The 15,539-nt window shown below is 39.3% G+C and overlaps 2 protein-coding genes across 2 annotated transcripts in view; one reads left to right on the top strand and one right to left on the bottom strand.

Annotated features, from left to right (window-relative positions):
• Positions 1-1,558: 1,558 nt before the first annotated feature.
• On the bottom strand, positions 1,559-6,318 carry ccdc97 (coiled-coil domain containing 97). The gene is made up of 7 exons (XM_067615649.1): positions 5,905-6,318; positions 4,976-5,140; positions 4,229-4,388; positions 3,167-3,255; positions 2,846-3,038; positions 2,529-2,652; positions 1,559-1,820 (listed from the first exon to the last, which is right to left on the bottom strand). The coding sequence occupies exons 1-7, from the start codon at positions 6,055-6,057 to the stop codon at positions 1,703-1,705; spliced, it is 1,002 nt and encodes a 333-aa protein (XP_067471750.1). The 5' UTR covers positions 6,058-6,318; the 3' UTR covers positions 1,559-1,702.
• Positions 6,319-7,514: 1,196 nt separating this feature from the next.
• LOC137200924 (myocardin-related transcription factor A-like) overlaps positions 7,515-15,539 on the top strand; it is a 42,554-nt gene continuing 34,529 nt past the window's right edge. The window contains exons 1-2 of the mRNA XM_067615646.1: positions 7,515-7,772; positions 12,410-12,579. Of these exons, the coding sequence (XP_067471747.1) occupies positions 12,441-12,579 (139 nt within the window). The 5' untranslated portion in view covers positions 7,515-7,772; positions 12,410-12,440. The remainder of the gene's footprint in view (positions 7,773-12,409; positions 12,580-15,539) is intronic.

Raw genomic sequence — 15,539 nt, 5'->3', positions numbered from 1 at the left:
GCGTGTCACTGTAGTCTTATTGTAAAGTTGACTAATTCACACCAACAGCTTTATTATTAATTGCATATTATTGTCAACTTTACCATCATCATTTCCATCTGTGTCTGGTCTCCCACAGTTGAAGGCATAGCAATTTACTTGCATTAAACTCCGAACAACTGCTTGAGATCACATTTTGGTGGCAAGTTTTAAAGAACTTTGACATCATGTTTTTAAGGCCCTGTTCTTCCATTTGGAAATTGGTTGCAAACAACAAAGCAAGTGATGTGTCGTTGTCATGTAATCCCAACACACCTGTCTCTGAAATGTGAATGTCTTCGCCTGAATGAACACCATCTCCTAGTATTTATTTTACACTGCCAGGCCAGATATAACTTGCAAACAAGATCTCCAAGGTTAGATCTCAAACAAACATTAGATTAAAAAACAGATTAAGACAGCTGTGGACATAGTAATTTTCAGAATTAAGATGCTAAAATGCTTTTACTTTCTTTCTCAACAGTGGGAGCAAAAATGAGTCCATCTGAGAACTTTGGGCTAATTGTGAAAAATTTCATATTCTGAGCCATATATCAGACCCAAATGTACAACCCCCCCCCCCCCCCCCCCAAAAAAAAACACACATACCAACATTATCAAAGGTTTGTATCCAATGTGTCATTTGTGATATAGCCAATGATGATTTCTACAGAGCTGCAGACTTGCAGCTTGCAGACCTGACTTGACTTGTGACTCAAACACAAAAAATGTAGTCTTAACCCCTGCAAAATCCTTGAGCAATAAAAAATTTAAGCATCTGTGTCACACACATTTTGTTTCATTTTAAGGCCCTTATTCTGCCAGAATGTGGCAGTCATCAACTGCATTTTTGATTATAGGCCCACTGGAAAATTAGATCCATTCTGTATGACGTGATACACTGTGTGATGTATAATGAACTTTAACAAATTTGCTCAATCCATAGTCAGGAATGCCACTGAAAAGATTCAGACAAGATCAAACTTTTATCTGAAAAAAATCTAAATTTCCACAGTAACCATTTGAGGTATTGAAATCTTTTGGAATATCTTTGTACTGTACTAACTCTTGTAATTTCTTACTACAGTTTGTAGTTTTTAAAGAGAAAATGGATCATTTAAAATCTTACACATTAACCTAAAAACTAAAGATCAGTGTATACGTCAGCCCAAACTTTATTTCCTCTTGTCAGGTGATGACATCCTTGACATCCAGCTTCTAATGGTACTGTAAATAGTAAAAGCAAATGTGTTTTATTTATATAGGGCATAATTTTGATACTCAGAAATCAACTTGAATGTTATTTTTACATATATTTCACATATATTTTAGTACATACACTAAAAAACATGACTTGGTACATCTCATAAAAATGAACATTTCAAATGATGAAGCTGATTCACTTCCTCAGTACACAGTATTTTCTGTGTACTGCTGTTGAATTTCTGAGGTTTTGAGCTGCATTGTGTCATTTTATTATAAAAGGCAGAATAAAGAGGCTGTTCAGTTTCTCTGAGTTTGGAAAAAGATTGTAGTCATACAAATTGCAAAACAATGTTTATTACCAGCTGTTAAGCATTCAGGTGTAACATAAAAAAGAAAACACAACCTTATTTTGTACATTTGTATTCACAGTTCACTCAGATCAGAGACTGTAAAACAGTTGTTACTGTTAGTACAGCTACTATTCTGTCATGTTTTCTTCCTCTTCTTCTTCCTCATCGTCTTCATCAAAGTATTTTTCCTCTGCATCTCTACTGACTATGTCCAAGTTGTCGTAGTCGGGGTTCTCATCCACCTCACTATAAAAGACACACACACACACAGTTTACACAAAAGCAATGTTAAATTTTCTCAAAGCAGCTTATCAAAAGGTTCGGTGACATATGTTTGTGCAAACACAGGATCCTGTGTTTGCACAAACATACACGTCATTTATCTCACAGTGAACTAAAATTTGAAGCCCCAAGTAAAACCAGCAAAAGTATAAACCAGAGCATATGATTTTTTTCCCCAAATTTCAATTGAAGACTTTGCCAGTAACTATTTGAAGATAACTTTAACACTATCATTAGTTCACTAGTAGTTAGCTAGGATGTTGCTGCTTTACTACAGCTATAAATGAAGCTACTGTACATGGTGACATTACACCATCTGAAAAAACACGCTTTTATTTGTATTTAAAAGCTCTTTAATATATAAATTCAACACCAAAATCATGTTTATTGTAACAAGAATAACATTTCCAACGAGACTGCTCACTCAGTCGTAATTTACTGATGTCGCCAAATATTTTTATGTTGCATTTTTCATAAAATATGGAAGAAATCCCAAATATCTCAATCAGGCTTCAGAAGATATATATTTTTGTAGTGATACTTAGGGGGAATGGTTTTATCTGCCAGAGCCAGATCTAAACTGTCTTGTACCCTGACCAATGTCTGCTGAACTCTAATGCAGCCTTTACTCAGACTGAATGCCCAGTCAGTGTCAGTGGTGGTGTGGCTGACCTGTAGTTGAAATCTTTGTCTTTGCCATCAAGGAAGCGTTGGTGCATCTGACTGATGAACTCCTCCCTGAGTAGAGCCTTCTCCTCAGATGTCGGCTCCCACGCCTTCTCCTGGACTCCGTTATCTGCAGTGGGAACACAGAGAGAAACATGCTGATGAACAGAGCAGAGAGAGAAACAGTGAGAGTAAAACAGCCACTTTTCTTCTTTGTCTCTCCACCTGAGCAACACAGAAAAGAAATCCACAAGCACACTGTTTTCACACTCATGTACATTTGGTGTTTTGTGCATTTCCTGTCTTATATCTTATAACTTCACCTTCATCTTCCTCATCCTCCTCCTCTTCCTGTGCACCATCCTCTCTCTCCTGCTCCTCCTGCAGGCGATTCTGGATGAGACGCTCCTGGTAGGAGTTGAGGAGGAGGTGGGCGAGCCCTCCTGTGCTTCCCCCGGGTGCTCCTGGTCCCCCCTGTGCACCGTCCAACATGGCCTCCTGGGAGCGCTCTAGCACCTGAAACACGAATGAAATCATTCAGAAATGGAGTTTAAAACCATCTAAACTCAGCTGTAAGTTATGAATGGAATCAAATGCAAATCCTTTGTGTATGACAACACTGGCACTGCATGTTCTCTTCTCACCTCCTCATCAGTCAGGTACTGGCCAATATACTGTTCGTACAGCAGCGGCTCCCTCATCCGCATCTGTTCCTCACTGAAATATTGACCCTCTAGGAAAGGAGGTGGCGCAAAAGAACAGAGAGATGACAAGGTGAGCAGAAAAAAACAACATGCAATTCATGTATTTCATCAGGTATAGAGTACATACTACAGGACCACCAGTGATTGGTGTGGTGATGAACTGAGTTACACAGGCAAAGGTCTTGAGTCAACACTTCACTGCAGCCACATTCAAATGAATTCTTATTTCTTTTGTGGAAACAGTGGGTAAATTTTGACTGTCCCCTTGCTGATGAGACTTTTAAATGTTGTTTTTTTTAATGCTTTGAGCGACATAAACAAAATTCCATTCACCTTTATTTTACTGTAGTGTCAGGAGATATGTACCTATATAAATATATATATATATATATATACAGATGGATGACAAATTAAAGGAAAAAGATGTACAGGTCTGACTGCTTGACCCCTACAGTGAGGGGATCTGGTGGCTCTGTTATGCTGTGGGGGGCATTTTGCTGGCATGGTTTGGGTCCACTTGTCCCCTGCAAATCAAGGGTCACTGCAAATCAATACAGAGTTGTCCTGAGTGATCACCTTTATCCTATGATGAAACATTTCTATCCTGATGGGAGTGGTCTCTTCCACGATGACAATGCCTCCATCCATAGGGCACAAGGGGTCACTGAATGGTTTGATGCGTATAAAAATGATGTGAATCATATGCTATGGCCTTCACAGTCACCAGATCTCAACCCAACTGAACACTTATGGGAGATTTTGGACCAATGTGTAAGACAGCGCTCTCCACCATCATCATCAAAACACCAAATGAGGGAATATCTTTTGTGTTCATCTCTCCAGAAGAGTTCCAGATACTTGTAGAATCAATGCCAAGGTGCACTGAAGCTGTTCTGGCAGCACATAGTGGCCTAAAACTTTACAAAGACACTTTATGTTGGCTTTTCCTTTAATTTGTCATCCATCTGTATTTTTGACACTGTTGACAATCAAAGCCCCTACCCTTCTCCAGGGCCCTGAGGGCAGCGTAGCGCTGGTTTCGGACCCTGGTCCTGTTGGTGCATCCTGCAGCTCGTCTCTGTATCACTTTGCTGTAGTGCTGGGCACGTGGGTCTGAGCTGACGTGGGTAAATGCTGACAGATGCTGAGGCTTCAGGCAGGCCTGGAAATGGGGGAAGAGTAGATAACACAAAAAAAACAAGTTAACACAGTAACCTTTTTTTGAAACACATATGTTTTTAGCATGTTAAATCCCTTTGCCAAATGATGTAGTAATTCTTACATGTCAGGTTGACTGTGGTGCTGCACTTATATTAAGTATTTTCTAAAACCAACAAAGTCGGAAAGACTTTCTTAAGACTTACTGAACCCAGTAACTGTCATTATAGCTCTCTCCACCTGCTGAATGCAATAAGTTACAACGTATTCTAGGAAGGTTATTAAAAATCCAAGCAACTGTTTAACAGGCGAGCATGAAGCCAAGTCCTATAAGAACATTTTTTAAGTGTATTTTGAAGAACCAGTCCCAGTTCCCAGTCATCTGAGAATCTCTGATAGAGTCAGATAGGGCAGCACATACGCTTCACTGTACATAACGCCTCTGATACATTAAACTTCACTGCCTATTCATACTTAGCAATACACAAGTATCCAAAGGTGGTTGTTTTATACTTTTAATTTAATAATTGTACCAGCCTTTATAATAAGGATGTGTGGGACACATTCACACATAGAGCTGTGTACACATACATGGTACCTCTCCAGGAACACCAGTGGTCTGCTCCTGAATTGATGTAGTAGCTCCTCTCTGCACTCCTTTGGGGTCAGTTCAGCTTCTCCTATCTGCTGGCTCTTCACTAGGCTTCCGCTCAGCACTATGGCCTCTAACATGGCATTTACACAACCGGACACAGCCTGGCTCATGAAAGACAACCAGAAACACATTTAGTGTAAAGCAGAATGATGAAATTGACAGAGCACAGTGGGCAGGTATTTGCATTATACATCCAGGGCACATACCTGTAATAAAATGTGCTATATAAATACAGGGTCTCTGCAGGCTTCAACAAGTTAAATTTAAGACTTTTAAGGACATTTTAATAACACATAGAATGCAATTTAATACTTTCACAGTCAAAGTATAAATGATATCAATACAAACCATTTGCAATGATAAGAGCTACAATTATTTACCAAGCGCAATGTGAAAAAAAGTTAATTTATTTAAATTAGTTTCACATTTTTGTCATTACTTTCTGGCAGTATATAACAATCATTCCCAATAATACGACCAATTACTCATTAATCATGACCTGGACGTGGATAAGCAGCAAAAAAACAATGGATGAATGGATGGATAGGTTAACCAATTAAAAATGATTCATATGAATTAATAAGCAATTCAGTTAAAGTCATAGGCCTGGAACAATAGAGTTGGGGATTTTCCAGCAAGGTTTTGCCAAGATCACATAAAAAACATATTATAACTAACATAAAAAAACATTGAAGTCCTCTGTGAACGAAATTTAAGGCTTTTAAATACCTTCTAAGGCCTTTTTTAAAGAGGAAAACTAAATCCATGCTTTGTAAGACTTTTCAAGACCTGCAGATACCCTGAAATAAAACTGTCTTAACGTTACATAAAATAGTGTATATGGAGCTCATGCTGGTGGTCTCACCTGAGTGTCTTGGAGCTGCCCAGTGTCTGCGGGACTGTCTAACCGGCATCTCCGGGACTGGGACTGTGTCACCGGTTCCTCTGGTAATCTGCTCTGGTCATCCCTCTCATACAAACTCGGCTGTGTTTTTCGAGTTTCGATCTCACCCCACATAGTGAACTATACAACTTGTTAACGTGTGTCCAGTAGCTCTCAATAGGAAGCTGCGCTTAATTAACGATAAGCTAGCTAGCGTTTACGTCTGTTGCCTGTTACTGTACTGAATATGTATCATGGACCCTCTATTTAATATGGACATTATCACATGTAAAATGCACCAAATTACAGGTTAACACACATTTTAGTTACACCTTACATTTGTTTTGGGGCGTATTTGGCCGCCATATTGGTCCGTCAGTATTATCGACCACCTCCTCTGCAACGGAAAGATTGGTTCCCCCTCAGTCAACGAGGCGCCGAATTTTGTCGACCTCTGGTGGTAGCTTTTTGGGCATCGAAATAAGTGGGATGTCATTTTTTAAACTCTATGTGTGTGTTATATGATACATTAATTAAGACAGTGTTACTTCAAAGATTTGACTGCAGTCAGCTTTTATGAACTCAGATGATCTTTGAGCAGAAAAGAGCAAAAAAATTCAATGTGGTGTTTATACTGTGGTAGTTAATTCTGCACATACATAGGGCTACCAATAAAAATATATAATCAATAAAATTCCAAACACACAAGATGCCATTACCTTTAGTTTTTTGTGCCAATAATTTATGACATCACTAGCCACACTAAATTACACATAAGCCCTCTCTACTCTACCACTGCTTTAAGTCCCCTTCCACTCAAAAAAATGTTTTTCCTCTCGTCCCTTCAGTTGGATGTTTGAGATTCACTGTGCAGAATGATGAGTTTGACACTAGAAGACTGTTTACACATTCATCTGCTGAAAATGGAAAGTGTCTCTGAGCTCACTGAAAATCTAAGTTAAAGGGGGCGTACGAGCAATATTTGACATCACAATCAGTTTTGAAGCTAATCCTGGTCCAGTATTGAACTTACACAAGTGTGATGTGGAAACTTGACGCCTCAAGTGCACATACAGTGACAATGGACTTTTCAGTGAAGTAGGAGACATCTTGTGTCCAGCAATTAAACTTTTGAAAATGAATATATTTACATATTCATAGATTCTGGATTATTAATGAGGGAGAAGGAGTAGATGTAATTCTGAGAATTTCTAACCAGGTAATTTATCTTTTTTTGTGGAAAAAACGTATCAGACACAAATAACTATTCAGAGCAGTATATTTCTATGTCTTTTCACATAAATTGCAGGTATACCTGGTTAGAGACAGTGATTGGAACACTTTTTTATCACCTGTGGAGTCAACTGCAGTCAAATATTTATTTTACTTTGGTTATTTTCTTCGAACTCCACGGTCTTCTTATCAGCGCAGATAAATAATGAGCAACCAGTGAATATGCTAATATGTTTTAAAGTAACTATCAAAGTAATTATACAGGTGCAGTTATCTCAGGACAGGTGAGCCACTGTTAAGCCAAGCAGCGCTGCAGCAGGGAGGAGCCTGTCCACAGAAATAAATATGCTGTCTTACACACAGAGACACGATATCTTCCTTTCCAAACACTTGCAGGTGGTATTCTCAAACTGTACTCCGATTGGGTCGACAGAAACTGTCGTATTTTGAAAGCTGTAACAGGAAATTATATTTTTCTCATCCTGGATGACTTCACAATGTGTATCGCATTAACCTGTCGATCTCCCGGACTATGAAAGCTCTGTTCGTCTTTTGGTTGTATTCGTTTGAGATGGATAATAATATGGGCGCCAAACAGGAACAAAAATAGTACCGAGGTAAGTATTTACAGCAGAGCTTCCAGCTGGCCTGACTGCACTAGTGTAGCATGCTCCTTCTGTGTGCCGACTACACTGCTGACAAGTAGACTATCAGCTGACTGTCACTAATTAAGAAGATTGTGTCCCATATACAAAAACATTTTACTGCCATTTATGCAGAAGTGGGTTTGCGGGGTTCTCAAACTTTTTCTCGTCAAGGACTAACACAAATTAGACCTAGGATCCCCATTTGATAAGATTTTGTCCCATCTGATTAGAAATTTGCTTTTAGATGTTTTATTACAGAAAGTGTATGAAACTCATGACCGAAATAGTCATACATTCTGTCATTGTGTTACTTATGTATGGAATTATAGTGAAAATAAATTATTTCTCTTTTTATTGACAACCCCGTGGAACCCCTTTAATGATCCCCAGACCCCACTTTGAGAACCACTGTTTTAGAGAACCTGCAGTTAACACTTTAGGTTGACTACTCCAAGTGAAATTATCTGTGGGATTAATTTAGTTTTTTAAATTTTTATTTTGTTGAAGAAAATCCTTTGAAATTTTAATTTGAGTTTTATTCAGTTTATCAGTTATAGTTTTTGTGTAATTTTAGTCAAGAAAAACTGAAGAACTTTGTAAATATGGTTTTCAGTATGAAGCTCTGGCTGTAGTTTTGAGTTTAGCCAATCTCTCAGTCTCTATCATGTTTACCTGTCCACCTACTTTTAACACTAGATCTTCTAAAAGCATTTCAAACACAGTATAGAACATATACAGCTGAACTGTTTTATTTTCAACTGCCCTTAAACATTAAGTATGGAGGGGGTGGGTGAGCCGCTTTGGTTTAGGAGTCTCACTTGGTGGGTGTGGACTATCCTTCCTTTTCCTCTTCAAACTGAGGAAGTGGCAGATTCTTTTCCACCTTGAGCTCCTCTTTTTTTTTCCTTTGGATTATCTCCTCAGTGATTTCCTCCTCTACCAGCAGCTCAACGGCCTGTAAAGCGACGAGGGCCTTGTCCTCCTGCTCCTTCCGCTTTTCTTTGAGCTTGGCAGTTTCTTCCTGGAGGGCCTGGCTTGCCTCTTTCTCAGCCTGGAGCTGAGTGACAAGCTCGAGGTTGGTGGAGGTCTGTCCATCAAGTCTTATTTTCAGGTCTTTTATCTGCTGCTCCATCATTTCACAGAGGGCCCACCTCAAAGCCCTCAGCTTATAGATCAGCTCCTGGTCCTCGCTCACTGTGTCAGCATGAGACTTCAACTCTGCCTCAAGCTCTTCCTGATGGGTGGCTCTCTCTTTTTCTCTGAAGCTGATCAGTGAGCTTTAGTCTCTCGGCCCTCCTGGAGCTTGGTGGTTAAATGCTCCACCTGTTGCCTCAGAGACTTATTTTCTTTGGTCTCTGTCTCCAGCTTGGTGGAGAGCTCAGTAGCCTTTTCCTCCTGACATGAACCTACATCACCTTGACCTGTATACCAGAGCCTCATTCTCTATCTCGCAGTCGCTCAGCTGCCTGGCCAACTCATCAGGGGTCCAGTAAAGAATACATTGACATTTTGAGAAATACACTTAATTGCTGATTTCATTGTCTTGCCCTGGAGACAGTTAGCTTAGCACTAAAACTGAAAACAGGGGGAAACAGCTAGCTTGGCTCTGTTAAAAGGTAAAAAAGTCCCCCTCACAGTAACGCCAGTGCTGTACTGCAAGTACAGTTGCAGTTTTATGGGGGGCAGCAGCTTCAGTCTTTGCCATAGGTGTGTAATCGCAACCAGAAGTGTATTTTTATGCTTGAAGTCAATTTTCTTCTGTTTTACACTTGTTACAGTGGTTGTGTGTTTAGCTCTGAGCGCTGCCAAAACATGGGTGACCTTCACTCCATACTGTGCCTGAACACATCCTGTGTAGGCACAGACTGAGGACTGAAGGTGTCGCTGCTACTTTTGCTATCGGACTAGGAACGGACTTAGCAAATGGGCAGTTACTGGCTGAACCACAGTGGGCCAAATGTCTCTCCTGGAAGGCATTGATAGTGTTGCACTTGTTCACATGAACAGTGACACAAATAGTTGTGTCAAGAATGAAAAAAGAGGGCTGGAGAAGTTCATACCCAGTTCCTTTCTCACCTCCACACAGCTGACCAATCACAGTGTGAAAAAGGTATGCATGTCAGATGTCGGCTTTGGAAAGTTACAGGAATGATCTAAAACAGTTTCCCTAATCCGTTTTCGGAAAAGTGTTGTAGGAGGGAGTTTCTGAAATGATTCAACCATCTGAGAAACAGTTCTGATGGAGTATATGCCAGCCTTAAACTACTCCGGATAGGCAAAGAAAGGATTTTTTGTTACCTGGTGATAGTCCGCAGGAACACTTAAATGCACAATACTTCCTACTCATTGTTTTAATGATTTTGGAGTTTTTTCAGAAACAGAGCCACTACTTATGGGCCAGACTATCAGGCAGGCAGAAGTGCTTGTGAACCAAGAAGAGCGAGAGCAGAGTAGAGGAAGAGGAGGACCAGTAGACTTAAGTGTACCCAGGAGAGAAATTAAGGCCTCAAATCAGTTGCCATGTCAGCAGTCATAACGATAAACCTGTTTGGGGCTGCTTCAGGAAGGGAAAATTTGATTTATTTGTTTTAGTTTCCAAACTTTGTGGTTGTGCCTGCAGACATTAACTGAAGGTCAGTGTTTTCCGAAATCATTGGAAAAGGTCATAAAAATGACAAAAATAACCCTTACCATTACAACGTATCAATGCTGTTACACAATAACAGAGAGATTATATTCAGTGATATTGTGTAATGCTTGTACTGTCAGTAGCAGGGAGATGGAGCTGTGATTTCAAATGAAATATGGTTATGTCCTTACAATGGAAACATTGACAGTTCAGTCTTGACAGATCAGTGCTGGAAAAAGAGTATTTCAGAATGAGTCAGCCACGAGTCATAAACATGAAAACAGAACTGACATAGTAGGTGTTAAGTTACTAGACATTATTGTTGTTATTATTACAATGATCTGTAATTGTACATACAAATCAGACACAGGAATATCAAAACCAAACCCTGCTCATAGTCTAACAGTGGAAGACTGCAAAGGATAGTTCCCCACGTGTACAACAGAGTGCAAATGTCAGGCAGTACTTTATTTAACAAAAGACACGTGATCCTTTTACTTTAGATGTAATGACAGAAGAGGGGTTGGGGGTGGTAGATAAATAAGAAAGTTGAGCTTTATGCCTTGATATAATAAGAGAAACAACAAGACTATCGTTTATGATATTTGGGTTGTATCCTCCCTGCCATTGTTCCTTCTGCCTTTGTTTCGAAGAGAAGGAAGTAGGGTATGGGGCAGCGATTTGGTTGATGGTCTTTACATATATTTTGTTTATTGAAGGTATTTAATCAAATATTACATTAATGCATATGTCAAAATGAATGATTTTTTGATGTTCTCATCTTACACATAGCATTTTGTATGGCACTAATTCAAGAGCGGGGTCAGTCTTTTAATTATGTGGTGCATTCAGTAGTAAATCCTAGTGGGACATAGACATGCATGAACTCAGATACTCAAGCAAAAATAGTTGTAAAGTAAAGTGTAAAAATATTTTAGGGAAGTGTGGAGTGGAAAAGCCTCAGGTACGTTATTTAATTCAATTATCATTAATTAGTAACCTTGTCGGTAAATTTACTGGAGTAGAGCTGTACTCAGTATTGTCTAATACATGATGCTTAGTATTTAGAAATGTAAATGCGGTACTGAAACATATCAAGTAAAAGCGACTAATTGTTGTTAAAATATAATTTAAACATAATGGCCTCTAAGACTTTTTCAAGAAGAAATTTGTGTTTTCGGCATTTCTAAACATATAAAATATCTGTGGTAACTGTCAGTTTCATTGTTATACTTTATTATGATCATATCCATATCCACATCCCCATTCTCTTCTTAATCGTGTGTGTATCTGTGTATTTGGTAATACAACAGAGGACACTTCCCCTGAGTAGCTGATTATGTAATGTGTTGCCATTCAGATTGTTGTGGCTTTGTTTTTTTAACACAGCAGCTCATCGGCTGCACCGTTCCAACAACTCTCCCTGTTTATGGGGCGTTGCCATAACAACAACGTGGTGGACCATTGTCGGTGTTAAGGACACCAGAGTGTCCATTACCTCTGTTATGTCTTCACTGTTAACTACAGGCTCGTATAACTAGGAATGAGTCATTCAGACAGAGAGAGAGAGTGCGATGGAGGGACAGATCTGTGTATGTGTTAGAGCTGTGGTAATAGGAGGGCATGGAGAGGATAGATACAGAAAGAGCTGCAGATTGAGGGAGCCAGGACTACATGGAGAATAGTAAGCAAATGCTATGGGTTACAAGTAGCAGAGTTTTTGTCAGTGTTCGTGGTAGATTTGGCCCTGAAACACAGATTTGCACCACTGGTAAGATTTGATGAATGATAATGCTTCAATTACTGGAGACATACAAACAGCATGGAAGATCTGATGTTCCTAATTTACCACTGTATACTCATGTCATATGTAATTGCTGAACCTTTTGATTTGAGAAAAGACCTGAGAACCCTAAACAAGATGAGGTGTGACAATTGGTCCTCAATCGTCCTTGTGTTTATTTCCTCACTTTTCAAGGTCTGTCTACGAGCCTAACTCCCTTGTAGCCATGGAGACGAAGTCTGGAGAGAGACCAGATGCAGATGTCTCCATCCCCAGCCCTCAGAGTGAAGCTGTGACCAATGAGCTGCAAGAGTTGTCCCTGCATCCTATCCCCAACCTGCTGCCAATCAGAGAGAGGAAAAATGGTGAGTGCCATTTTGTGCACAAGAACAAAATATAAATGCTTTTACTTAATCAAATACAACATGGCCCAGTTATCATGTACTAAGAATGTACTAAGATACTTGGATAAAGCATCCAAATAAAACCACATTAGGGTCTCATTTGATTGAATTTGTCTGTTGAGCATGACTGTGGGCTTTTTTCTTTGTATTTCAGGAAACTCAAATGAGTAACTTGTCAAGCAAATGTTCCTAGAGGGAGAGAGGGTGTGTCAGGGTTTTTTCCAGTATCTGTAGAGCTGCAAGCTGAGGGAGTTTACATTTCAGACATACTAGGTCCCTCTTCGCATTACCTCATTGTAAACAACTCACACATTCAGATGTGAGCTTGACTACACACACACACAGCCTTGAACCATGGAGAGAAAAAAGTTATATACACACACCATATTTCAGTGAAGTGCACTTGTTGAAATGATGGTGAAACGATAAAGTACTCAACCCAAACACTAAGGCTTATGTGTGAGTTTGTGTGGTAGTATATATACAACACTTAATAGTTGAGGTTTTTAAAGGTACACTTCACTGTTTCCTAAACTTTGCCGCACATTCAGGGGCAGTGTTCAGCCTAAATGGCTTGCAACCAACTGCAACTAAGTCCCTCACTATTTTCTTCTATTGCAAACAGCAGTGCAAATACATTGCCAGTGTTTATGACTGTGTGGGGCTTTAAATTTCTTTAAAGTCTCAATGTGTAGGATTTGAAAAAACTACTGTATGACTTAGAGACAGCAATGCATACCACCACCTAACTAATCAACACATACTGTATATTGCAACATCACATGCACTGTCTGCGTGCACATTTGTCTGGCATGATTGCTGTAACTCAACACAAATGATAGCATCCTAAAATAACAGCCATGGTTCTTTTTCACAGTTGAAATGTAGACTCCTCTAGCTGGAGGCATTTAGCCGATGTCTTGCTGAATTTGATAATGCAGTAGTATGTTGTGCATATTTGAATGTTTTTTGGTAACATTTAATATTTATCCAACATTGGCATTAATTATGACAAATTGTGTGTGTATATGTGTAGAAGTATCTTTCTATTTGCAGAACATAAATGATCCTTTCACATGGAGACTCGTCAAATGAGTTTCTTAGTGTCCTGAAGCCTGTATTATCAGGTTTTATTTTTTGAATGTAAATGAGTAAAATGAAAGAGCTTTAGTGATATTTATAGCACTATTTTGTTTTTCTTTCAGGGGTGCATAAGCATTTGACCAATTCAAGTAAACTCTAGAGCAGAAATGAAGATCGATAGAGAAGATGTGTTTTGGGTTTTTTTTGCTTGTTTTTTGTTTCAGGAGTACAATAAGAATATACAATATGAGCTACAGTGAGTACACAGTTGACGCAGTAATCTGAAACATCTGGGAAAGTTACCAAATGTGTAAAACAGGAAAACACTGTGAAGCCCTCCTTTTTAAAAATGGTGCATGTGCCCACCTTCTGGCCAAAACAAGTACTACAACCAGCATTTCTGTAACACTGAAACAATTGTGAATCCATGGTGTCTGGTTTAGCGGTTTATGAACAGGATACAATCTGATGGACCATCAGTTAAGCCCCCCTAAAATCCCATTAATCAGCCCTGAATAACTTTATGTGAGTTTGGCAGTGTGTGTGTGTGTGTGTGTGTGTGTGTGTGTGTGTTTGTGTGTGTGAGAGAGAGAGAGAGAGAGAGTGAGAGAGTGTAATGGGACCCTATTTGTGAGGAACCTTAGCCCCACTGTGCACAGATAAAGAAGTTCTGGATATAGCGATGTGACCAGCTGGTCCTGCTATTTAAACCAGTGGGATAGAGTACAGAGGTTAAGAGGAAAGAGAGATGTAATGTCAGAGGAGGGGTTGGGGGTGGGGGGATATAAAGTGAAGAAAAGGTATTGGCTGAGGAAGCTGGGGGGGCAGTATGAAAGAACAAAATGAAATCTAAGGTCAAAGGAAGAGTTCAATATGAAATTAGGTTGAGGTTTGTGGGAAAAACAGAACAGTTATCACCTACATAAAAGTTTGAGCTCCATTTACAACTCAGTAATTTTATTGCCGCAAAAAACACATGGATTATGCTTCACCCAATATAGAAATTTGACGCATCTTTTGGAGCTGTCAAAATGTGATCTCATTATTTTTAATAGTTTGAAGGAAAACTGAGATGGACCTTATTTATTCTGTCTCTGCTTTTCATATAGACTTCAGTTTGACTGACATGTGGATCAATAGTTAATAACTATTGTATATTTTCAATTTGGGCTGAATTATTCCTTGGTGGCCTGCTTGAAAAAAAAATAAACGGAGGAGGAAGATAAATTTTAGATATACTGACATTAAGTGGAGGGTGGGGAATAGAGTGGGCTGAAAAATGGGTATCTTTGAGTCAACAGCTGATTTCATCAGTTGCATCATCCCAGTTGGGGAAAGATGCAGAACAAAAGCAGCATACAGTGGACAAAGAGAGGCAGTCTACATGCTCCCAAATGTTTAAAGGGGCAAGGTTTGACTTTGAAATATACAGTGTGCCTCTCCTGTTAAAAGTTAATGGACCATCTGATTTGATAATTTTGCACAAAGCAGTAAGAACGCCTTCCCCCCCACATAAAATATTAGACATCTCAGTACATCTCAAGATTACAAAGTACAATAACTTACATAGGCAGATAATAGAGTCTTTATGTGGAGAGCAGAAATAAGAACAGCAGTAATATGATTGTTGGACATTTCATTGTAATTACATGCATGACAACTCCACCAGGGGGAGGAGGAGTTGGGATTGGAGTTAATTTGACACTTGTTTACAGCTTTGTCTTGTCTTAGGAAGAGTAAAGGTGAGGAAACTGTAGATGAGGTGGACATGTCTTCCTAGGAATTAATAACAGTGGGAAATATAAAAATAATGGCGTTTATAGTCAGAATTTATTTAC

This window comes from Thunnus thynnus, chromosome 17 (assembly GCF_963924715.1).
Source record: "Thunnus thynnus chromosome 17, fThuThy2.1, whole genome shotgun sequence".
Lineage (NCBI taxonomy): Eukaryota > Metazoa > Chordata > Actinopteri > Scombriformes > Scombridae > Thunnus > Thunnus thynnus.
Note: the sequence above shows the minus strand (reverse complement) of the source record. Positions and strands in the feature narration are given on the sequence as shown.

Bases quoted from the DNA above. Each gene is read 5' to 3' on its own strand.
- ccdc97 (XM_067615649.1), bottom strand. From the start codon at position 6,057: ATGTGGGGTGAGATCGAAACTCGAAAAACACAGCCGAGTTTGTATGAG. The intron at 4,389-4,975 runs GTATGTGTACAC...CCCCATTTCCAG, and splicing joins TGTTCCTGGAGAGGTACCAT to GCCTGCCTGAAGCCTCAGCA. The intron at 2,653-2,845 runs GTGAAGTTATAA...TTCCCACTGCAG, and splicing joins GGAGGATGAGGAAGATGAAG to ATAACGGAGTCCAGGAGAAG.